Source organism: Ambystoma mexicanum, chromosome 5q, assembly GCF_040938575.1.
Source record: "Ambystoma mexicanum isolate Mex_15411 chromosome 5q, UKY_AmexF1_1, whole genome shotgun sequence".
In the NCBI taxonomy this organism is placed as follows: Eukaryota; Metazoa; Chordata; class Amphibia; order Caudata; family Ambystomatidae; genus Ambystoma; species Ambystoma mexicanum.
The window spans coordinates 402723207-402749611 of NC_090933.1; the positions used below are offsets into that span (position 1 = coordinate 402723207).

The 26405-nt window shown below is 45.6% G+C and overlaps 1 protein-coding gene across 2 annotated transcripts in view; it reads left to right on the forward strand.

Annotated features, from left to right (window-relative positions):
- MIB1 (MIB E3 ubiquitin protein ligase 1) overlaps positions 1–26405 on the forward strand; it is an 863979-nt gene that overhangs the window by 315578 nt on the left and 521996 nt on the right. For both annotated transcript variants that reach the window (XM_069620891.1, XM_069620890.1), the window contains exon 10: positions 26052–26159. In XM_069620891.1, the coding sequence (XP_069476992.1) occupies positions 26052–26159 (108 nt within the window). The remainder of the gene's footprint in view (positions 1–26051; positions 26160–26405) is intronic.

The window sequence follows — 26405 nt, forward strand, 5'->3', positions numbered from 1 at the left end:
TTGTGAACCGAAGAATTAGCTCCAGCTGGATGCCTTCTGGTTGCAGTGCAGCAGACCCTTGTTCCTGGTCCTTGGTTGTGGTGACAAAGAGCACGTCTGGCGGGCTCCTGCAGCAGCGCTTGAGAGAGGGACTCAGCAGCAATTGATTCCTCGGGATTTAGCGGCTCATTGTGGTTTTGGCACCTTTTTCTCCAGCGCCAAAGAAGAATGAACAACTGCGTTTGAAGGCAGGTATGTATGTATGTATGTATGATTCTAAACTTAATGTGTTGGATTGGTTGAGTACATTTGAATGGTTTGCAGAATATTTGTGGGAATGATTTTTAGTTGCATGGATCAGGTCTAGGCTCCCCCAGAATAGTTGTGATGCTATAATGGCGTTGAATGCTACTGACAGAAAAGATTATTGCCTAGCCTAACAGGCTTTTATTGACAGATTTGGGAAGACTCCTTCTCAATACCTTAAAAGGTTTAGAGACGATAAAAAGAAAGATGGTATCCCTTGGGCTACCTGGGTCTGTGAATACCTGAACAACTTTGATGGTTAAGGGTTACAAAGTGAACTCCTTTGAAGGGATTAGGAATTTGTTTTTACTAGAGAATATTTTTCATCCCTGGTCTCCTGAGCTGAGATAGCACCTCGCTGGCTCTAAGGAACTTGACCCTTAGAGACTAGCCCAAGCTGCTGACTTATGGGTAGCCAACAGGGCAACTCATAGGGATTCTGTTGCAACTCAGAAAAAGGATGAGGGGGAAAAGCACAAGAAAGAAAATTTGAATCCTCCACCACCTAAAGAGGGCCACAAAAACTATAAGGGTACTTTCCATGGGAAACCTTATAGGGCTAGTGAAACCTCTGGGCTAAACCAGGGGGGAGTTACTAGAAACTCTAATTCCAGAAAATCTTTCTTAAATGTGTGGTTTGTGGGTCTGGTGACCATGTGAAAGGGAATCCCAGATGCAAGGATAAACCTTCAGGGGTCCACGCTGTCTCCTTAGCCTTCGCTCCTGAGGAGGAAGCTCCAATGACAGGTGCTCACTTTCACTTACTGGCTGGTGACCCCAATGGAGTTCAAGCTAGAGTGGGAACGACAGATATAGATGTGTATAATACCATACCTGACAACACAAAAGAATATTACAAGGACAGTGTACTTGCAGATGGTGAGAAACCTGAAGGTGTCTGCCTGACTTGACCCTTGGGATCAGTCATCCAGGTGGTTAGGACACGGCCATCCCTATTGAATCCAGTTCCTGGGGGTGGACCAGTGCGGGAGGATCACCTGGATGGGGTGTCCTCGGGGAGTGAAAGTGGGACACCGACGAGTGAGACGCGGTAGCCCCTTTTTTATAACGCCTTTTCCCCATCCTACACTGTAGGATACTCAAACTCAGCCCCCCATCCCACTTTTCCAACAGAAACATTTTCCTAGACTGTGTCCCGGGAAGATAGCTCAGCGGTAATGTGAACGCCTTGGAAGCAAGACGACACAAAGCAACACAGGTTCGATCCCCGGGTCTGTGCTTAGAAACCTCTGGGTATTTAAGCACATTATAAATACGCAACTAAGACAAAAAAAAGCAATTACGCAACTAAAAAAACAAACCATTCCTGTAACAGCGCCTCGATGCCCGCGGGCTGTGTGAGCGCTTTAAAAAAGCTAAATTAAAATTAAAAAAAACTGACCAATGCTAAAGCGGTTTACCTGACCTGTCTTAATACAAGGGTCAGGCAATTAATAAAAATGCACACCTGACGGCCCTTTCCCTTGCCCACAGGGATAAAAGGTGGAGCACTAGAGCACACTATGAGCAAGGCAGATCGCATGACGAGACTTCTATTCTAGGGTGGCAGTTCAAGAGGAGGAGAAAAGCAGCGAGAAACGAACGGACGTCAAGGAGAGAAGTGGCCTTACCCTTTTCGACCCAGAACCGCAAAGCCACCGTGAAATGAATCGTAAGACCGCGAGCAATAGCCGGCGTGTGCTGTACCACATGTCAACGGTACACAGAGCCCTCCTACACTAGTAACCAGGACAGGGAGAGACGCTTGCTACCATGGTACCGACCTTGACTCCAGAGACGAGCGAAGCCAAGCGGTTCATCACAGCCGGGGAGTCGGAGGGAGCACCGATAAGAAACCTGACTCTGAGCGAGGGCTGTTAGTGGCAGAATAAGGTGAATCAAAGAACTGTTGAAATCACAGGGGAAGATCAGCTGCCGAGTGGTCCGATGCCACGTGGGTGCTTACTTGAAAGACTCTGGCTGGTCCCCCTTTTGTTGAAACTACTGATACCAGACGGCGCTAGGCAAGCCAAACCCAAAAGGGTGAAATTGGTCATACAAGGGCCGAGTAAAACCCCCTGTACAGTTGAAAGTTTTTGACCCGTAACCACGTGTGTGAAGCCTGACTGGGTGCTAGAGAAAGCCTGACGGGGGGCTGGGAAAAGCTAAGGGAAGTGAATCTTGCAAATAAGCAAACTGTGTTAAATTGGCAAACGTGACCCCGGCTCAGGGATGCCTGCAGAACGTGGTGAAGCCTGATAACCCCATGAACATTGTGGACAAGAATACACCTGAACGAGGGATGTCCACAGTGAAAGATTGTTTCAAAAGACATTGAGACTTGTGAATGCAACAGGTGAAAGCTTTTTGTGTGAAAGCTGTATTCGAGAAGTATCTGATCCCGGAAGGGGTGGATCCGGGGGTTAAAAGTAATCACCCAACATACATGCGGAAAGGAACTGTTTGTTTTGTTGTTTTTGAACCCATCAGGTCCTCGGAGGCAAGAGACTTTTTGTAGAAAAGAGACTTAACCACCGAAGACCCTGATACCAGAGAAACAGAACTGTAGCCTTGTGCTGGGGAAGCCCAAGAGTGTGCTGTGCTCAAAAGTCACGCCTTTTCCTGTGCTAAAAATGCAGGGAAGGGAGACTCCGGCTATAACATCCTTACATATCATTTGTGGACACTTCTTTCTTTTCTTACAAACAGTATCCCACTCTCTTTTTGTACTTGGTTGTAAGGATTGACAATAGTTGTATATATTTTTTAGTTTACATTTTTTTAGTATAGGCCCTTTTATTTGACAAGACGTCACTAGGACTGCCTAATTATTATTGGTCGTAGCTTGCTTCCATCTTAGATTTTGTTTTAGATTAGGCGCTTTTCCAACCCATTTATATAGTTTAATAAACACCCTCAAACTGTGATCACTTGTCTGTCTTTACTGTTCCCACCATGTTCCTTACAAGGGGCAGGAAACTCCTGCCATCAGACACTGGGGCCAGCATTACAGTGGTTGATGAGAGCTTCTTCAAACCTGAGGATGTAGCTAAGGCACCCAAAGGTCCCGCTAAACTTGCTAGAGGCCCTATCCAAATGGTTCCTATTGTGTCAGCCCTCATCCAGTGCAATAACATGACTATATGAATTCCTGTTAGTGTGCAATCTGAAGCACTTGGGAGAGCTCTGTTGGGCAATGACTTGAAAACTCTTGGCGTAGTCTCCAGTACCCCCAGACCTCCCAGCAAAAAGTAACAGGAGCTGACAAGATTGGCCAGAGAGGCAACCTTGAGGGACTCGGTTTGAGGTCAGGGAGAAATCCAGCATCTCAAACCAGCAGACGGGTCAACCTTCTGTTAGGGAGCATTCTCAGAAATGTGCTAATTCCCTTCTGCATTAGAGACCACCAGCTCTTTTGCTGGACTTTAGGATTTTGATTTTTTTTATCCTGAGAGTGAGGGACCTTTTTCCCCACTCTCGTATTTTTCTTTGATTTGAACACTGTCTTTTGTTTGTGGAGTCTGACAAACTCCATAGACATCATCTTTTTACATAGGCACCGGTGACGGAGGGGAGTCATTTAGATTTCCCAAAGGTTTAAATACCTTCTCTTGGATAAACTACGGTTTCCAAGAGCAGTAAAGTGAAATTGACTTTACTTACCTTTTTGTAACTTTGTAGACCTAGCACACACTATCTTCCATAGAGTGCTGGAGAGGTTATTTAGTATCCCCTTTGTCTATTTTCTCATGTAACAATTTTATGTTGCCCTTTCTACAATTAATGGCTGGTGGCAGTGGTTTACTTTTTCCTACCATTGTGTTTTACCGCGGGCTGCATTCGCAGCTACAGTATAGCACCCATGGGGGCCCATTTTGTAAAAATGGCTCTGGTCTTATTTTGCAATTTCTTGTTGGAAAGTCCTTGTTAAGATTTACTCTGTGCCCCAAACCAGGTTTGGTCCCTCTGTTAATTTTGTCTTTGGCGGGATTCACTGCTGAAGCCGACCTCTGGCTACCGCGTGTCTGGCAGGGCAGGAAGCGAGGGAGGTTCCCGAAACTCCCTGTGCTTAGTCTCCTTGGTTACAGGGATTCACCCAAAGGTGATTGGCCGGCTGGCTGTCCTTCGAGGACAGCCATCCGCTGTGTGTGTGACTGTGTTGGGGAGAATTCTCAGAAATGTGCTAATTCCCTTCTACCTAGACCCCAAGCTCTTCTTTCTGGACTTTAGGACTTTTAATTTCTATCCTGGAGAAAGTGAGACTTTTTTCCCACTCTTATTTTTCTTTGGTTTGAACACGGTTTCTTTTGGTTGTGGAGTCTGACAAACTCCATAGGCATCATCTTTTTACATTGTGACACACAGCACCTTCAGTGCAAGGGCACAGGTAAGTCTTTCAGATCTGCCAAAGGTTTAAACTAATGTTTCCAAGAGCAGTGAAGTGAAATTGACTTTACTTATATTTGTAACTTTCTAGACCCATCACACCTTATCTTAGGGTGCTCGAGGGGTTACTTAGTATCCCCTTTGTCTAGTTTCTCATGTAACATTTTTATGTCAACATTTCTACAATTAATGGCTGGTGGCAGTGGTTTCATTTGTCCTACCATTGTGTGTTTCTACTGCAGGCTGCATTTGCAGCTGCAGGAAAGCCCCCATGAGTGCCCATTTTGTCAAAATGGCCCTGGTCGTTTTTTTTTCGCCATTTCTTGTTGGAAAGGTCCTTCTTGAGATTTGCTCTGCGCCAAACCACGTTTGGTCCCTTTGTTTTCTTTGGCAGGGTTCACTGCTGAAGCCCGCCTTTGGCTCCGGCGTGTCTGGCAGGGCAGGAAGTGAGGGAGGTTCCCGTACTCCCTGTGCTTAATCCCCTTGGTTACAGGAATGCACCCAAAGGTGGCTGGCTGGCTGTCCTTGGAGGATAGCCACCCTGATGTGAGTGAGAGCTAGGCTGCAAATGAATGGGAGAAACATGCATAAAAGGTGAGGTCTTTTGCTTGGAAGGCAGACTCGACCATTGGACGAAGGAATTTGAAGAAGAACTTCGAAGAGATACCTGCTGCAACTCCTGGACCATTGGTTTGCCTGATGAATCCCTGCTGCCGAATTTGCCTCGACTAGAGAAGCCCTGCAAGGACGACTTCTTTGGTTGGTGGGACCAATCAATCCCATGACGAACTCCTCTGGAAATGCTCTCGGAGCTGGCTGTACTTCCATTGCTTCTGCAGGAACTGATTGCCAGGGAAAGGAACACCAGAATCTAGTGTCTCGTCTTGAAGTCTGACCCGAGATCCAGGAAGATCCTCCGGACTCCCATGAAGCAGGACTGACCAAGCCTGAGCCACCTCAACAGAGTGCTGCACCCCAGATGCGAGGAAAGTCCATAAGGTATCTGAGAACCGGAGTGGTGCTATTAGCGAGACGCTGAGACCGCAAAATGCTGCTGATCTGAAGTTTGCTCATTGCTGCCGCTGACCTTCAAACCGTAGTGCAGAAAAAGGTTCTCACCCCAAACCTGCTCTGATAACAAGGACTTCCCGAGAGGACAATCCCAGGTCACCCCAGTGACTCCATTCCCAGCTCAGTCTGAGTGGGTGGACAAACCAGCTCCTGAAAACCCAGCTACTGGTGAAACGGAACTGGAGGAGAAGATTCTTTACTTGGAAGATATGGGTCCTACAGACCATCCCGAGCTGCAGACTGTTGGGTAAGATTTTCATAGTAATGGTAAATCTTCTTGACCTGTGTCGACCCTAGAACTTTTTGCTTTACTGGTGGATTATTTTTCCTTTTCCGTCTGTGAGTGGGAATCTTTTTCCACACTCACAGAATCTTTTACTCTTTTTATGTGTCATTTTTTTGGACTCTCCATAGTGTCTTTTTAAAGTTATCCTCTTTGACAACCTTTTGGCGATAAGTGCCTGTTGTTGGCTAGGGGCTCCACTTTTAACTTTCTATGGCTAACCTTGAGAGATCTACAGTTCCCAAAGTTAGAAAGAACTTTGGATCCCTTTTACATTTTATTTGGTGAAACCAGCACACCCCGACTTATATGGAGTGCTGGGGAGATGCAATGTATACCCCTTCACACTAAAACTGTAACAATTCTGTAATAGGGACACGCTTACCTTTAATGGCTGGCAGTGATACCTTTTACTAATTTGGTGCACCTTTACCACGGGCCGTGTTCACAGCTGCAGTAAAGGCACCCATGGGTGCTCATTTGACCAAAATGCCCCCCAACCCCGTCTTGTTTTCTCGCCATTTTAGCATTTCTTGTCCTTCCTTTCCCTGACATCCAGGGTGGGAAATTCTTTGTTTGATTTTTATATTCGGCGGGAGTCCCCTGGACTCCCCGCCCAGGCTTCAGTCTGTCTTTGAAGGCAGGAAGCGAGGGAGGAGTCCAAAATTCAACAGCCCTTGGTCTTCCTCCTTGCTTGAATGGTGACAAATCACGGTGTGGGGGGCTGGGTGTGAACCGGAGCCCTCTTGTTGTAAAATGCTGGGAGAGAATGCAGAAGTTGTGCTGTAGTTCCTGTTAATTACTCCGAACCTGGAAGCTGAAGACAAGTCGACCACTGGAACGAAAACCGAAGAGGATGATGAAGAAAAAGCAACCAGAGAGCCTGCTGTGTAACCTGAGCCTGCTGTGGCCCTTCCTTCCAGTCGACCTGGGGACTCCGAAAAAGGCGACCCAGAGCCTAATGAGACCTAGATTCAAGAAGACCTGCATTTTGAGCCACCCCACGCCGTGCTGCAACCTTGCGGGCTGCAATAACCCCAAACCCTGGGACCTCCAAGCAATTGTGCTTTGCACGTTCTTCCGAATCTTGCTGGATCTCCAGAGACATGAATCAAGTCTGAAAAGTCCCCTCATCAGAGTGCTGGTCCTTTGTAACTATGAGAATCTGACCAGTGATATTCTGTCTTCTTCTGTGCTCCTGTAAAAGGCGCCAAATCCACATGACTGAAGCAGCAGAAAACTTGAAAGCTGGTCAGGCTCTGGTCAAGCATTGGCATGACCAGAATGCCAACATGGTGGAGTTTACTCCAGATCAGTTAGTACTAGTTGTGGTTCCTACAAGGCGGAGGGCCTTACAGGACAAATGGATAGGACCCTACAAGGTTGTAGTCAAACGTGGAGCAGTAAATTATTTAGTGGACTTGGGCAACCACAAGAGGGCCCTAGGGTCTTTCACACTAACCTTCTGAAGGCCTATGTTTCTAGACCAGAACAGGGAGCTTTGCTTCTAGCCTCTGATCGAGAGGAGGAGGAGGAGAGTGAGCCTCTCCCTGATCACCTCCGGGGCCACCCTTCAGATGAGCCAATTGACGTAGTTAATCTCTCTTCAGATCTGACTCTGCTGCAACAGGAGGAGTGCAAAGCTACCTTAACTCAGTGTGCCTCCCTGTTTTCTCTGACACCAATGCCTGAGCCCTTTGGGCCAGCTTGATATATTCACTGGTGAGTGTCTCCCAGTCAGAAGCAGGGGCTACAGAATGTCTGATCATATCAGAACTCCAATAAAGGAAGAGGTTAACAAGATGTTTGACCTTGGGGGGGGGGGGTTATGGAGCCATCTACCAGTCCATGAGCTAGTCCAGTGGTACTAGTACCAAAAGCAGGAACCAGGTAATTGAGGTTCTGTGTGGACTATAGGGCTCTGAATGCAGTCACAAAGACTGATGCCCATCCTTTTCCAAGGACAGATGAGCTGGTGGATAAACTTGGAGCTGCCAAGTTCCTCAGTACATTTGACTTGACCTCAGGCTATTGGCAAATAACACTGACAGGCCATGCCAATGAGAAAGCTACATTTCCACCCAAGGAGTCTTATACCAGTTTAGGGTTATGCCTTCTGGACAAATAATGCACATGCTACATTTCAACGGATGGTGAACCAGGTTCTGAATGGGTTAGAGGACTTCTGCGTGGCCTACTGGATCACATTGCAGTGTTCAGCCCCACTTGGTAAGACCATCCTCATCACTTAGGCTATGCATTGCAGGCTCTTGAACAGGCCCACCTGACCATAAAGGCAAGTAAATGTCAAATTGGTCAAAGCAAAGTGGCCTACCTTGGACATGAGATAGGAGGAGGTAATATCAGGCCCTTGCCTTATAAAGTACAAGCTGTACAGGGCTGGGCCACCCCCACTACTCGGACCCAACTGAGAGCCTTTCTAGGTCTCACTGGGTACTACTGAAATTTCATTGAAAATTACGGGAGCATAGCTTCTCCCCCGAATGTCCTCTCCTCTCCAAAGTTTCCTAAGAAGGTCAGATGGAATGGGGAGTGTGCCACGGCATTCGAAGGGCTGAAACACGCCCTCTGCAAAGCTCCAGTCTTAAGAGCTCCTGATTATAGACATATCAGGAGCTCTTATATAATAATCCTTTATTATAATAACAGATGCTTCCAATAGAGGGATAGGTGCAGTCTTAAGTCAACTGGATGAGCAAGGCAGAGAACTCCCTATTCTAGAACGTGAGTTTTTTGCCATTGTGTGGTCATTGAAGACGATTAAGCCATACTTGTATGGTTCTACTTTCCTTATTCAAACTGACCACCAACCCTTGAGATGGTTGATGCAAATGAAGGGGGAAAATCCTAAATTACTTAGATCCTCCAAGGGTTTGATTTTAGCATCGAGCACAGGTCAGGATGCAATCACCAACATGCTGATGGTCTCTCCAGAAAGTATGAATGACTGGAAAAAGAGATCCACCCAGGAGTGGATTAAATCCTCATGTCCCTTAGTCTGGGGGAAGAGGGGACGAGTGTTGGGGAGAATGTTCATTTGTGTGCCAATTCCCTTTAACTTTAGAGACCTTCAGCTTTTTTGCTTGACTCTGGGCTTTTTAATTTTAACTCTGGAGTGAGTTGGACTTTTTTCTCACTCATGTGTTTTTTCTGACTTAAGATTTGTGTTTCTTACTGTTAATGGAGTCTGGTAAACACCATAGGCATCTGCTTTTTGCATTGACACACACTGCACCTTTTGTGCCGTGCCACTGAGAAGTCCCTTGGACTTCTCTTAATGTGTTTTTGGATGAAATAGTGTTCCCAAGAATTGTCAGATGACCCCTGTCTGTCTTGGGTTTTCCTTTGTGGGTCCAGCACACACCACCCTATGTGGAGTGCTGGGGGTTACACAGTAACTTCTTTAACCCAATCCTCATTTAACATTCGGTTACACTAACTCACTTGTGCCATACATCTACAGGCTGACTCCTCAGCTCAGTACAGCACCCAAGGGTGACAATTTTCTCAAAATGGCCCCTGTTTTCTTTTTTCGTCATTTCTTGTCCATTCGTTTCTTCTGGGCTGTTGTTTGAATCGGGTTTGAGTCCTTTGGGTGTTTTGCCTTTGGTGGGCTTCAGCCCTGAAGCACGTCGACTCCAGTGTGTCTGGAAAGGAAGGAAGTAGTGGAGTCTCCCGAAACTTCCCTGTCCTTTTTCTCTAGGTGTGCCCGAGTGAAACCTGTCATGGAGGACAGCCACACTGCTGGGTGAATGACCGCCTAGGGCTGTGAATGAATGGGAACTTGCTTAAAAGGTGAGGTTTTTAGGACTAGAGGCAGAGTCGACCAATGGAGGACAACAACCGACAAAGAAGATTTGAAGAGATGCCAGCAGCACCCTCCTGGACTGCGAAGTGCCTGGTGAACCCCTTCAGCTGGGCTGACACCATTTTTGTTTCGACTAAGAAGACCTGTAAGGGACGACTTCCTCCCTTAGGCTGGTGGGACCAACTAGATAAATAGCATAATTTCTGATTATGCTTTCACCTCAGTGGATGGGTCCTGAGCCAATCGCTTCATCTGCCTTTTTGCTAATCTGGGAGATTTTAGAACCAAGAGTCGGTCTCTCCAGCATCTAGAGATGTATAGAAACTGGACATCAGTGTATAGACCTGCTGGCACTCTTGTCTGCGTCCTAAGGCCCAAGTGGGTTCCACAAGGGCTTTTATAAAAGGGCTAGTACGTAGCAGAAAACTCTGAAATCCAGCAAAAAATGGCCCTAAAGGGGGTCTTCTTAGATGAAAACGGCCCTTCTACTGTCAGCAAACAAGCACAATAGGAAACCTTCACAAGAAGCAAGAAGTGGCACCTTCTGTTACAATTCTTGCTGAGCCGCCTGCTGCTCTGCACAAGGAGTTACTTCTGTGGTTGGCGGCCAAGAGACAAGACATCACACGAAATGGTGGTGATGCCTCACACACACTACAAAACGATTAGAAGGGAAAGATGGCTAACCACGTCCATTTATGAGCGCGTCCTCTGCGACTGCAGGGGAGGCTGCATCGGTCCACATGAACCAGAGGACACACGGAAAGAGGAGCAACGAGAATAGAGGCATGCCCAGGTGGAGAATCCTGCCTCTGGAGGGGGGGGGCAGCAGCAGGAAGGCAACGCACGATAGTTATTGACAAGAACGTTTTTTCTTTTTAGATGAAATCAGGCATGGTCGAAGTGTTAATAAAAAATTGGCACTATGTTCCCCCAGCCCAGACCCCTTCCGGTCCCACCGACACCATTCTCAACCCACCTCCACAATTCAAACACCATACCTTCCTCCTCCCTCCACCCCACCCCACACTGCTGTTTACAACAGTACTGTACTACGAAAACACAAACGCATTCAAATAACCACCATTAAGTTACTCATTGTCCCGAAACCTCCCCTTCCCCTTCCAATCACCCACCATTCCCCCCTCGGGCTATAGCCACACACCCCTCGCCCACACACGCTGTCGGCAATCCACGATTCACTGCACAAGATCAGTGCCCCACGGGGTTTTGGGACTGCTCAGCAATGCGCACCCCAGCACCTGCAAGATAGCGCAGCATGGTGTTACACTGGAGGATCCTTGTACCCAGTGTCGGCTCAAAGCGCACTCGGAGGACGCACAAGGGCACCCCCACAGCGCAGCAAATAAAGGGCGCTTTGCCTCCAGCTCCGAATCATGTAAACCGCATCCATGATTCTTTAATAGGTGCCGTTTACATGACACGGAGCTGGGGGCAAAGCGCCCTTAACACACTTTACAAGAACAGCAGTGGGCTCAGTTCTGTTGTTTGGCCTTTGTGGCCGGCAGTGCACAAAACCCCACACAGGGCAAGGGTCGCCAGAGGTCACAACTACGACCTCTGAGGGGTCTTTTGCGACCTCAAAAAAAATAATAAAAAAAAAATCTAAACTTTTTTTAAAATTTTTTTGTTTTGTTTTGTAATGCACGCTCCTGCGCTGTGGCCAGCACCATGTGGCTCTTTACTTCTGGAGTGGCAGGCTTTCTTGTTCAGGCCCATTAAAAAAAAACAAACAAAAAAAAAAAAACTAAGAACAGGAGTGCCACACGTCTAACACTTTCAGCACTGACCCTAAATAAGAAAGAACAGGAATAACAAATGTGTCTTTCTGGAATTCTATACAATAATTTCTAGACTCATTAAAGGTTTATTTCAGGCACACTTCAGGGGTCGAGTCACTGATTTAGTCTGTTCTTAAACCTCAACTCGGCCTTTCATCCTTCTGAGGTCGATAAATGAGTACCAACACAGGTTGGGTGATATTGGGTGTATATTTTTTTTAATATAAAGTGCTTAAGCGTAAGTGCTATATAATAACACATCATTTGGTCATGGACGTCTGCCTGCATTCACAGTAATTTGGTAATGTGGCCCTATACACACTGATCTTAAGGATACATATGGCGGTCAGTTCTTGTGTGAAATGTACATCACATTAGTGATGTCGTAACCATATTTTTCGTAGTGTACAATGCTATGTGATGCCACTTCCTGTTTTGTCAACGGGTGAAAGATGTTGTTCCATCGCTTCCCGCGATATCACTTCGGGTGGGGTCAAATGACATCACTTCCTGTGATGTCATCAGGTTGTCAAGTGTTGTGTGGTGTCCCTTCCGCTACCCCTGGCATTTTGGTGAAATGACGTCCCTGCCTCTAGTTCCCGCCCACTTTGACCTCGGGTAATACCATATACACCTATAGAATTGCAGGGCAGCATTGGCTACGGCAGTAGGCCCTTTTACTTTTTTTTTTTTTAAATAATAAAAATAATACATAGAGACGTAATGTGTTGTGGCAACTATTTTTTAAAGCCTGTGTTTAAAATGGCACAGGAACATATGGCAAACTCTGCAAAGAGGGCAAGGACTGATTAGGCATGTACGAATCTTCCGTTTGCCCTCATGCGATTTCTCGTGATAGCAGCCAACTTGTCTAGAGCTTTAAAAAGGTACAGTCTATCCCAGTAGTGGCCCGGCCAATCACGCCTTAAGTACACAGCCCGAGTTCATCTGGAGCCCCTCATGCATCCACATGACATGTTTCCAATGTCATCATCTTCATCCCTCACCTCATAAAATATTGGACAAGGAAAGGCACTTGAGACCAATAGGATGGCGATTCTGCAGTATAAAAGCCCAATAATTAATAGAATACTCACCTCTCACCCAGCAGAATGGGTGTCCTTTCCATGGGACATGACTAGCCCCTCACAAATCGGGGATCGTGCTGTCCCATTCAAAGCATTGCCACTCATGGACACTTATCAGTAAAGGGCTGGCATTTTCCATCGACAATGGCCCAGCATCTTTATTTTTTCTATTTTGGGAGATTCCAAGCGTTAGTTACCCCCTACCGACTCATTCACAGCCCTAAATCCTAAATACACACACATGCAACTCAATGAAAAGGCAAGAACCGAATGCAGAATTGCTTCTTAATCATTAAGATGGAGGGTATAAGGTTCTCCAATGATGCTGGACCAACAACATTCTGTGTTCGTTATCTTCTAGATGAGCTGTAAAACAAACAGCAAAACTGAGGCTATATGAATAGTTCTGTGTTGTGCGTTGTTGTTACACCTAGAGCGCCGTGCCACTGACCAGCAATATTTAAGGGAAGGAAACCGCTTAAACTCCAAAGCTCTTATCTACATTGATCAATATACTAATGTAATTTAATGGCTCTTACGGACTGCAGGAATATTTGCGCTGCTCTATAAACGCCATTGAGACACAAAAAGCTTTCTACCACAACAAAAACAGGGAACAATTTAATGAAACACAAATCCAATCTAGTCGGGGAGGTTGCAGCTGCGGGTCCAGATTGCAGAGCAAAAGGCCATGTATTTTAACGCAGTGAAACTTCAGTAGAGCAGAGCATGGCTGTGGCAAAGGCATCGGACCGCATCGCACCACAGAGGGTTAAAATATCAATTCTCCAAGCACTGACAAGGCAGAGTGAGGAACATGGGGATTACAGAGAGAGGTGGAGCATTCAAGGGCTGTGTTATTACAGGTACACCTCATTGTTAAGCCTTCATCTGAAGTACATGGTCCGATTCAAAGTAATAAGGCACATTCATTTCTATGCCCATGTATTCTGTTACCAGGATTACTCCACTCGCTGCCCGTCACCAGATAGATGTGCAATAAGACAGCGGTCTCTGACCCATATACTTGCACATACCACTATGATATGATAAGTGATTGATAACGCACCTGTACACAAATGTTTCTATAGCCATTGGCTAGTAAACCGACTGTTGCCGAGTGAGAAAGGGTGTCGTATGTACGCAGAGAACCGAGGATGCAAGCGGTTTTTATGCCTGGCCAACATAATGTGTTTATCCTGGATGTAGAAGAACAGAGGGAGGGGCGACAGGAGAGGAGGCGGAGATAGGAGGCATTGAAACTTCAATACCACTTTCCCCTCATTATACACATACTATAATGGTATGCTTCTCTTCCATGCAAATTAGTTACTTACATTGCATGCCATACTGTAAAACAAAAAAGCTATGTATATTTCTGGATTATAATTTTACTCCTGTGGTAGTTGAGGGAAGGGGAAATAGGTCATGAGAGAAGACTTGCAGTAAACTGGGAGCAGTGTATCCACCTGAGTCCTGTCACACCAACCGCTGGTCAATGCCAAGTGTGTGCCACACACCTCAGAACCTAGCACACACTTGGTACTTGGGTCACATATCGACACCAGGCTTTCACTAGTCACCTTCAGGGCTGCTTTGCTCCAAGGACTAAATTCGCTGCTGCAATATACTCCACCAAGACGCGCTCCCTGGTAACCAGTAGACTTGGCAGTGGCTCAAGGGTGGTATTCCCGAAGCCAAGGGCTTCCTGGCCAAGGTAGGCCTTGGGAGTGAGCGTAACCAGTGTCTCGCCTCAGAGTTATTACATTAAGAGAATGTTGGAGGGGTAAGCCTTGAAGACAAGAGGATACGGAAGGATGCAGGGTACTCTTGGTTCTTAGAAACTACCAGGAAAAGCCTTACATGGACTTCCCGTGCCCGGGAAAGCAGAAGGATTTGGTGGGCTACTGGAGGGCTATGTGTGTGTTAGCCGGATGTGGGCTGGGACTGTGTGGTCCCAATCTAAAAACTGGTTTCAGCGTGTTGTCATGTATGAGAAGTGCTCCAGATAAGATTTTGTGGTGGCAGTATTTTACACTCTATTTTGAAACTTTGAGAGTAAATGTGATTTTAAGAGTAAACATGACTTTTCTCCTTCGCAAGAGTGAAATGTATACGACATCCAGCCGACGTGTGAAAAAACTGTATGGAAATCATTACTATGCAGCAGCTTTCTGCATTATGACAGAATACACCTTTCATTATTTCTGGCCATTTGATCTCTCCTGTATATATTTAAATGTTGAAATCACAAAAACCTAGTCAATTATATAGTAAAGCAAAGATGAATTGTATTGTGTGTTTGAGGTTCGATAGCAGAATTGTCTTTTGATGTTTAATGAAAGTCCTAATTTCCTGGAGCTATTACTACCTCCTGGTATCCCAATGTTATGATACAAAAGTGCAGAGAGGCAAGGACTCCATGCTAAATTCTAGATCTAATCTAGTGGTCAAATGGTTATTTATATGGCTCTTTTGGCAAGGCGCTGTACATAAAACATAATTATCACAATTACCACCAAAGTCGTTACTCCTTTATCGACCTTGAAAGGATGAAAGGCTGAATTGGACTTGCCGGGATTCAAACCAACAGATCATGCAGAGATTGCTGAACCGGTTGAGCTATCTTATTGGCTAACATCCTTCAGAGGTTGGATAACTTGAGTATCGACTGAGGTATACTGATCACAGTACATCGATGTATGACAAACCATTTATGAAGCAATGCATAAAATGCCTATCTGGATTATCACAGGGACAGGTTTTGCTGAGTTTCTATTTAAATTACCAATGTAACGTTCATTTGTTTTTGAACAGCGCTTGCACTTTCTTGAGTCAGGTTTTGGATGTTTTATTTGTAGTCTTGAAGATTTGAGAGGCTAGAACACCTGAGATCAGTGTAATGACAATTACTCAACCTTGAGCAAAGACTCTGCTGCCACTGACCATTTATAGTAGTGTACCCCATTGACTGCAAGGTTGAATGGATGTAAACTAGACTGTGCATAGTCATTTTACACACTGTTTTTACAATTAGACTGTAAATTAAATTAGAAGTGTAAAAATGATCTGCCTCTGCATGATTATGCACACAGCACCGGAACTCTGAAAAATACAATTGTGCAATACTGGTTGGCTTTCACTGGAAAAAAAGCGTAACCTGTTAAAAAAAAAAAAAAAAAAAAAAGAAATTCTATTGCCCCTAGTTTTCCATCTTATTAATTATACAATCCTAAAATTCTAGGAATACATGCACAGTGCTTCTGAAGCTGAATGGAAAGAAACCATTCCTTTTATCAGTGTGCAGTTTATTTTTTTGAAAGGCTTCAGAGAAATACCTTCGGTTTCAGAGGTGGCTTGCAATTACATCCATGTAGATAAAAATTACAGGAAGCCTTCTGGTTTGTTTCAAGTAACCTGACCTTTGCACTGCCCTCTGCTCTAAACCTGTGTGTAAATGTACCCAGGAAAATAATAAAGCTGGCGTTTTTACAAGATTTTAATGCGTAAAAAAGCCGGGTACTCTCCTTATCTGGAGCCCTGTGTATGAGTGTTCCCGCCAGTGGTCCTGATTGGACCACTGCTGGGGTGTGTGTGGGGCTAGTCCTGCTATTGGCTAGTGGGAGTTTCAGCTCTTACCTAGCTTTTAGGATAAGACGACGACCCTGGCCCCATTCTTTAGAGATCCTGGAGTAACCCGAAGGAGCCAAGACTCCTGTCCAACTGTGAGTCCCGTGAAGAGACCGGAGACCTGACAAACTTCTGCTGCTGTCCCGGTGGAGCCCTGTCTTGCTCTTTATCTTCAGGAGTCCTGCGAGTGAGCTGCGACCACTGGAGTGGAGGGCACCTCCAATCCTGATGTCTGCTCGGTACCCTGCGAAGAAGAGCTGTCGGAAGTGTTCCGGGACCGTCCTGTGGCTGACCAGCTACAAGTTTGGATTACCGTGCTGCCGACATCGCCGTTCTGAGTTGTGACGAGGAACTTGGGTGGGGGGGGGGAGAGCGTAGCCAGGGGGTTAGGGGGGGGGGGAGAGATCATCTAACCAAGACAGACAAGGCCATTTGCGTCGCGGTGCTGCGGTGACCACTGTCCGATACTGCTTACCTACGGCGAGTCCAGTCCTGAGTGGGGTCTTGCATTGTGTTTTCTGCATTCTTCATCTCAGAGTCCTTGCACTACCGAAAGACACCGGCCCCTGCGAATTACGGATTGAGAGCCACGGCAAGAAAAGCAACCTCAGACGTTCTTCCATTGACCTGCCAAGTCCTGGGATGTATCGGAGTACGAGCGTAAATTACCGAGATTCTTACCTGCCCCTAAACTCCCTTTTAAACGTTTTCCTAACATTTACAGAATTTTTACTATACTTTGGTTTTACCATAGCTTGCTGGCGCAAGCATTCTAAAGGTTGGGGACACTTCTATTAGTTAGAATATACTGTCCTCTAACACTTAGAATTGTTCACTGGACCCCAGAGACCCTACCTTGATTTTTTTTTCCTGCATCAAAAACTGTCAGAACTTTCCTGAACTTTTCAGCATAAGTCCCCAGACAACTTGGGGAAGGACGTTTGAATTTAGGGGTAATTCTTTGTGGAACTGTAGTACATAACCTAATCTGCATTTTCTTTTACAGAGGTTTGATTTGTGTTATGCCCTACTTCAGTGACTGTGTATATGTAATATATTATTAATGTTGTGATATTTCTACCTTTTAATCATTTTTCATAGTGTTTGGCCATAAATAGCTGTCTTTTTATACATTCTGTCTAAGTCTAAGTGTAATTTGTGATTCCCATTGTGTGTACTTGTTGTGGACCCTTTACAAGCTCACCACCTCTTGAGACTTAGCCTAGACCCCCGTCACTCTTACCTTGAACTGGTTTGGCTACAGCTCACCAGAGTTGTCCCTGTCGCAATATAGGATGGCCTTCTATACATCTGTCCACCATGCCTAACACCCGATGTCCTAACTGACTTTGAGACTCTCATCCCCAGATAGGGCTGGACTTTCTAAAGAATAGGCTGCCTAGAAGTTACTTATTGTAATTGGTTATTTATAACGTGCTCAATACCCAGAGGTTTCTAAGCGTGGACCCGGGGTTTGAACCTTGGTTGCTCCGCGTCATCTTGCTTCCAAGCAGAGTGCATCATCCCTGAACTATCCTCCCAGGACAGTGTCCTTGTTGCATTATATTGAAAGTTGGTTAACGAGTTGATTTGCTAACTTGAATGCTACTCTTGACGACTACTACCTGTTTATCATCTAAATTCTACCAGTTAATTGAGTAATGCTCAAACAATGTTTTATTGTATATATTACAAGTTTACTTACCTGAAATCCTAGTAATATGTTACTTGCCTTAAACTACTAATTTTTTTAAAACTACAGTGTGCCAGTATTCTTGACTATAAGTGCACTCAAATGTCTTTGTACTCAACCACAGCCCTTCTCCCTCCTAGACTAAGCCTGGCTGCTTGACTATAGCTATCAAACCTTTTGGGTAGTTGATGCCAAACCTAAGAGTTGGAGCCCTGGTCTTCTAAGAGTGAGTCTTCTACAGTCATACCACAGGTGGACTTTAGTAAAACTCCCTAACACTGTTCACCATAATAGGATGGCCTCACAAAATCCTACCCAGGGCTGATTTTGGAAATCCATCTTTACTGTGACATTTTTCCTGAGTCCCCCTTTGGACACTGGAGTTAAAGGCCAATGTACTTGAATTTTAGCTTGTACCAGTCATTTTTTAATTTTGTATATAGCTTTGCATTACTGTCGACAGAAATCTTGTTACTTTATTGAACTGCTGATTTAGTTTATAGCAGTGTAATGGGACCTGGGGGTCTGATACAATAATATTCATCTAAACCTAGTTTTTGGTAGCCCTGTGGATTTTGTTACCCCTTTGTGTAACCCATAGGTGCAAAATGGTACTGCAGGAGTGCAGCCAGAACCCCACAGTGCCTCTCCTGCTAATACTAGCGTGCTCTCTCCACCCGCCCCTCCTGAGTAGCCATTACAGGGTTGGGCAGGGCGCCCATTGGTCCAAGGCCCCCCATGCGACTGCATGCATTGCGCCCTCCATTGGAGCATCTCATTAGTCCCGGTTCTCTAGCCGTAGGTGACGAAGGATCAATGCAGCACCACCCACGAGGACTCCAGGCCCACGAGGAGGTTGCTGTGGAGCTTTTAGGTAAGATGTTAATTTTAGTGCTAAATCTACCTCACTAGGACTTTTTGCTTTACTGGTGGATTATTTTCCCCCCTATACCTCGGTGAGTGGGAACCCTTTTCCACACTTGCAGAATGTTTTACTCTTGTTATGGGTGTCATTTTTAAGGCTCTCTATAGTGTCCTTTTTAATATAATCCTCTTTGACAACTTTTGGTGTATAACGTTTTATTGTTACAGGATTGCCCTTTGGGCTCCCCTTTTACTTTCTCTGGCTACCCTTGTCAGAACTACAGTTCCCAAGGGTAGAAAGGATATTTCTAACGCTTGTACATTTTGTTAGGTGAAACCAGCACACCCCACTTTGTGTAGTGCTGGAGAGATGCCATGTATCCCCTTTCTCACTAGAACTGTAACAATACTGTTACAGGGACAAGCTTACCTTTAATGGCTGGTGGCAGTGAAACTTTTTACTAATTCGGTGAACCTTTCACGCAGGCTTGTTAGGAAGAATTCTCATAAATGTGCTAATTCCCTTCACCTTAGAGACCCCCAGCAACTTTGCTGGATTTTGAGGACTTTATTTTTTACCTGGCAAGAGTGTGACCCTTTTTGCCCACTATCACATGTGTTTTGATGTGTTTTACTCTTGTGTTCTTTGATTATGGAGTTTTAGACAACTCCATAGGCATCATCTTTTCATGTGTCACACAGCACCCTCAGTACAGTGACTCGGGGAAGCCTTTCAGGCTGTCCCAAGGTTTAAATACCTCCTCCGGGATAACTACTGTTTCCCAGAGAAAGTAAAGTGAAATTGACTTTACTGGTCTTTCCAAATGCCTAGACCCAGCACACACTATATTACAATAGAGTGCTGGAGGGGTTACCTAGTATCCCCTATGTCTAGAAACTCAGTCCAATGCTACCCTTTCCTCTCGAAGTGGATGGTGGCAGTGGTTTTACAACAAACTACCATGAATTTTCCTGACTGCGAACACCGGTAGCGTTAAATCGCGGGAGCCATGTTTTTCAAGATGGTGTCTGAGCCTCCTTTGTTTAAAGAGGTCCCGGTCTTCTTTTTTCGCCATTTCGTTTTGGAAAGGTCCTTCTAGAGTTTGTCTATGCGCGCCAAATCAGGTTTGGCCCCTTTGTTCCTACGCCTTTGAGGGGGGGGGCTTCAGGACTGAAGACCGCCTCTGGCGCTCGAGGGTCTGGGGTGGGCAGGAAGTGAGAAAGGTGCCTGAAACTCCCTGTGCTTAGTCTTCTAGGAGACCCAAATGCACTCTGGTGTGATTGGCTGGCTGACTGTCTGACAAGGACAGCCACCCTGCTGGGTGAGTGGCAGCTAGGCTGGAATGAATGGGAGAAAACTGTTTAAAAGGTGAGTCTCTTGGCTTGGAAGGCAGAGTCGACCACTGGAACGAAAGAACCGAAGACGAGCTAGAAGAGGACGGCTGCTGCAACTCCTGGACCGCTGGTTTGCCCATTGAAGCCCTGCTGCAGGTCCAAATCGCCAAGTTCATCTCGACAGAGAAGCCCTTCACGGAAGACTTCTTCCTTTGAGTTGGTGGGACCAATGAACTCTTAAGCCACCTGGATACCATTCTCGGAGCTGGTTGTATTTTCCCCAGAGTGCTGCAGGAAACCGAATAGCCAGGGAGAAGGACACCAGTTTGTGTGCTTGACGACAGCTACCGGAATCAAGGATTTGCCAGTTTGCCAGCTTTGTGACCAGTCCCCGTGCAGTGCAGGAGTCCCCCCGATGTCCTCCCTCTTGTCCCCACGACTGAGGCTCAGGAGCAGAAGTCTTCAGCTGCATCTTTTTCTTCAATTTAAGGTACTGTGAAAACCCAACCGAGAGAATTTACCTCTCACTGCGAAAGTGCGTGAAACTTTGGCAACTTGCAGGCCTAGTCAGCTTGTGACTCGACATATAAACTTTTCGTCTATGAACTACTTCTGAGAACCGTGGCAAAGAATTTTCTGTCTAACTACCAGAACCGTTTTTACTGATACAAGACTCTAGCCCATTGACTTTGGCCTACCTATTGCATTGGACAAACTCCTGGTGAACTATTTGCACTGTTTAAGAGTAACTCTCCTATTCATTTTATTAATTTATGCCTTTTTGCTCCTACTTCAAATGCTCTGAATGCCATTTTTCTCCATCTTCAAAGTAGTTTAAATGCCTCAGAACCGGATGTTGTGAAGTTCTGTAGAACATTTTTGTGCAATATTGATTGCCTCCTTTTAGTGAATGTTTTGTAACTGATTGTGTAAGAAATTAATAAGTGTTTTACCAAGAAACCTTGAGTATAAGAGTCTATTTGAATAGTTGTGATTGTAGAACTCTGTGTAACCTCACTGCAGCTCACTTTTCCTCTTGAGATAAGCCTGGCTGCTCAGCTCGCTACCAAAAACTGTGTCGTACAGACTTATACCAAAGGTTGGTTATGCTTACACCTGTAGTCCTCATAGTTGTGTGTAGTGGTCCCAGAGGGTACTGCATGCAAACTTTACCTTACCTAACGGGGCTGTTTACACGGCCCCGGTAAAGGCACCCATGGGTGCTCATTTTACCAAAAGGGCCCCTGTCTTCTTTTTTTGCCATTTTAGTGTTCATTGTCCTTTCTTGTTCCTTCCCCTGACCTCCAGGGCGGGAAAATCCTGTGTCAATTTTAGCTTCGGCAGGAGACCTAATCAAGCCCAGCCAGGCTCCAGAGTATCTGAAGTCAGGAAGCGAGCGAGGAGTCCAAAACTCTGCAGCCCTTTGTCTTCCAGCCTGCCTGCGAGAATCCAGCTCAAACAGGGAGTCTGGCTGTCCTGAAAGGACTACAGTAGATGAGTGGGCACCCAACATCTGTTAAGCACATTTGAACAGCATCTCATGATAAAACAATGAATGAAACAAGTGTGCAAGGGGAACCTAAAACCAAAGGGGAAAGCTAGTGTATAGTGTTAATCTATTTTTCTTTTTTACTCAGTTTTTCAAAAAGATCGCTCGTCCTTGCAGGACTGGAATACATGGTAAAAAATATGTCTATTTATTCATTGAACCTTTATATTGTCATGATTCCTGCCCCTCCTGTCCCCAGCCCTCCAAGATGTCAGGCTGGAGCCAGGCCACAATCACCTACATGGCCCTCAAGGGCCTCTCCATCCCTCCAAAGACCCCCTTGGAGTCAGACTTGGCGTTTGTGGCACCAGACTCGCTCACTCCCATAGGATAACATTGGGGATTGGACTTGTAGTGCATTGATGGGGACAAGATGGATGCCCCCACATATTTCGGTTCCAAGAACTGCATGTGCAGTCTAATCTTTTGGGTGTGGTTCAGCCCAGACACACCTGGGATACCCAGAGTCTATTTAAGCCACACCCAGGCTGAGAAACATGCTTTGTGTTTTCTACACCTGCAGCGTGACACTCACCGTGTTCGGATCTGTGTCCAGTAGGTCTGCATCTTTCTTCTGCACTCAGCTCCTGCAGTACCAAGAACACTGTTAGGAACAGCCTTATCTTGCAGCGCTTCTGCCCATCATTCATTGCTTCTTCTGTTTTGCGGGCATCTTCGGCGGTGTCATTCCCATCCCATCACGCTGCTTCCTAAGGGAAAAGAAAAGAAAAAAGGCATTAGTAAGCATTCAGCAAATCTTTGCTTATTTTTAAAGGCTGTACAAGCTTCAAACGCTTACCTGAATCCTAGCCGCTCTGGGGGAACTCTATCTCCGGAACTTCTCATCCATCTGCAAGAGGGAAAAGATACTGCAGGTTAGCGTGGAAACATCTAGAGGCGCTGCATACCGCGCTTACTCAATGCATTTCTTCTTCATAACCGGCATCCACGCTGATAACGTTGCGGCACCTAAAAAACACAGAAAGAACTCGGTTCAATACAAATACGAAAGGGTCGCATCACGCATCGCGCTTGCACACACCTTCAGCGCTACTCATCTCAGCAGCACGTCGCCATCCCCGGATGCCGGCCATCATCTAAGGAAGGAAAGGAACGAAGTTAGAGAAATGTTCAAAAGACCCATTATACTTACCTGTCGGACTCTTGCCAGTGAAGTAACTAGGCAGCAACGAGTCTGCATCAATTAACGCTCCCCTGCGCTGAAAGCAGGACGGAGAGCACACTTTCCAAGAAAACGAGGCCCAGTCTCCAGTCGAGTAGACTCCAGGGAAGGGTTCGAGGTCGTAAGAGGTCAGAACAGGCTGAGTGACGTCCCCGTGGATAACAGGTGAGCGTTACATATATATCAAAAAGTTACTTAACATAGTGTTGACAAATAACTGAAACCACAATTACACACATCTAAATCGTATACATGTTAGTTGAGCAAAGTCTAGGGGAGCTGGATATCTTCTTGCAGGTAAGTAAAAGTCTTGCACAATGTTTTTAGAAATGTTTGTAGAAATAGAATCATTGTAGGGCCACAAACTGGGAGGCTTGTGAGAGGCAAAGCTGCAAGCCACTCTGCAAGGGTAACCAAGACAAGTCTCAACTGAGAACAAGTATGGCTACACAAAGGTACTGTAAAGTTAAGAGGTAAGTCCTCTTAACTTTACAGTACCTTTGGTTAGAAGAAATGGTTCCAGCTGGCTTCTGTTCCTGTGTATCTCTGCAGATCCTGTTGTTCCTGGACCTCAGTCGTGGGGACAAGAGGTCATCTGGAGACTAGGTCAGCGGCAGCAATGGACAAACTTCAATTCTGCTGCACTTTGCGCTTTCAGCTCCTCGCGCCTATAGCAAACAGCACCTCTGTGGTCTCTCGGACACCACTGTGGACTTTCCTTGCATCTGGGGGCCAGCACTCTGTTGAGGTGTCTTAGGCTTGGTCAGTCCTGCTTCAAGGGAGTCCAGGTGATCTTCCTGGAGCTCGGGTCCGACTTCAAGACACTCACTCGTCTGGTGTTCCACTCCCTGGCACTTTGGTTCCTGGAGCAGCAATGGAAGTACAGTACAGCCAGCCCCGAAAGGATTTACAGATGAGCTTGTCTTGGGGTCGATTGGGCCCACCAACTCAAGGGGAGAAGTCATCCTTGCAGGGCTTCTTTAGTCAAAACGAAATTGGAGTTTCAGCACTGCAGCAGGGCTTCACCGGGCAAACCAATGGTCCATGAGATGCAGCAGGCGACCTCTTCAAACTCTTCTTCGGTTCCTTCGTCCAGTGGTTGACTCTGCCATCCAAGCCAAAAGATTCACCTTTTATTCAGTTGTCTCCCATTCATTCCAGCCTAGCTGTCACTCACCCAGCAGGGTGGCTGTACTTGCCGGACAGTCAGCCAGCCAATCACCACAGAGTGCATTTGGGTCTCCTAGGAGACTAAGTACTGGGAGTTTCGGGCACCTCCATCACTTCCTGCCTACCCCATACACTCGGGAGCCAGAGTCAGGTTTCTCTCAAACACCGCCAAAGGCAAAATGAACAAAGAGACCAAACCTGGTTTGGCGCGCAGAGAAACTCTCTAGAAGGACCTTTCCACAAAGACCTGGCTAAAAAATACCAGGCACCATTTTCGCAAGGATGGCTGGGCGCCATTTTGCAAAAGATGGCTCCCGCTGTTAATGTTATGCAGTAAATGCAAACCTAGGTAGTTCAAAACGAAACCAATGCCACCAGCCAGTCAATTGGGGAAAGGGTAACATAAAAAATGTTACATGAGCTTTTAGACACAGGGGATACTAAGCAACCCCTCCAGCACTCTATTGTAAGATAGGGTGTGCTGGGTCAAGCAAGTACAATGCTAAGTAAAGCCAATTTCACTTTACTGCTCTGGGAAACTAGTTGATCCCAGAGAAGGTATTTAAACCTTGGGAAATCTGGAAGAATTCCCTGTGGCACTGCACTGAAGGTGCTTTGTGACACAATTGTAAAAGATGATGCCTGTGAAACTGGTTAGACTCCATAACCAAAAGAAACGTACACAGAAAACACTGTGACTTGAAAACTTCAAAGTCCAAAGGTTTAGCAAAAGAGCTGGAGGGCTCTAAGGTGGGAGGAATTGGCACATCTCCCTAACACTGGGTCTAGAAAGTTACAAAATGTAATTAGTCAATTTCACTTCACTGCTCTTGGAAACAGTTAGTTCAAGAGAAGGTATTTAAACCTTTGAGAAAACTGAAAGACTTTCCTGTGCCACTGCATTGAAGGTGCTGTGACACAAGGTAAAAAGATGCCTATGGAGTTTGTCTGACTCCAAAGCCACAGGAAACAGAGTCCAAATCACAGTGAAATACACGAGAGTGGGGAAAAAAGGTCTCTCTCTCCCGCTCTCCCTAAAATAGAAGGGAATTGGCACATTTCTGAAAACTCTCCCCAACAATAACAGCAACTCTCTGCCAGTCTGACTAGTTGGTAACCTGTCTTGCCAGGTTTGATTGGTTTACATCCCTTACAATAGGGTTGTAGAAAAGTCTCCCTAACATTGACAATCACATCTCCCTTCCTACAAATGTCATACTTTTAATTCTTGCTATATGTATTGTATCTGAATTCACATCAGGCTCTCATTTCTTTTGGGCTCTGTACAGTGCGGGTGGGTGCGAGGGGGGGCATTATGTGGAACAGAGAAGGGGCACAGATGGCTCCATGTTGTATACCTATGATGTTTCTTCCAGCCGCTCTAAAGCCACTGAAATGGAGCAAGCTGGAATTGCTCCTTGGTGGGTGTTGGGATTTGTAGAAGATTAAGAATGTTTGGGTGAAAGATGATACACATCAGTATGTATATTCACAAAGGTAATAATTGTTCCTAATTGGATTTGGTTTCTTAAATCCATGTTCACAAAGAGCCTTGCATTCACAAATGATGCCGTTAGACTGTTTTAATCCGGACTTGCAGCTTTACTTGCAGTATATTTACTCCCTATTTTTATTTTTAGGCAGTATTTGACTATTTTTAGGGAGTAAGTGGCAGATACACCCCTTATCAGTAGGGCTGCTGTTACTGTTCTGTGCACCTTTCTGTCCGATATGTAGAATATTTGTGGAGTAAAGTAGAGACAATATTTTTAAGTATTATATTTTGCGGTTTACTTTATATTGGCTGTAACCTCTGCCAAAACTGTTGTGGTATTTTATTTTTACATTGGGTAAGATCTGAAAGTTTGCTTGTTTTGTTTCAGGTGAATGGACAGTGTGCTGGACACACAGCCATGCAGGCAGCCAGTCAGAATGGACATGTAGACATTTTGAAATTACTTTTGAAACAAAATGTTGACGTAGAAGCAGAGGTGAGTCTTAAAGTGTAAATGTTATCTAGAAGATTGTAATTGTCCTAGTATATGTATGCTTTTTAGAAAATACTATTCGAAGGGATTGTGTCCTCCCAACATATTCCTTATCTTTGATAATACGTTTGCAGCTTGCTGGCCTTGGAAATTATTTCTGTAGAGGGCGCTGCGTGTCGACTTCTGCTGAGTTGATGTCCCTCGATGGCCACCGTATCGGCGCTGACGTCACCATGCCCATAAATAGCC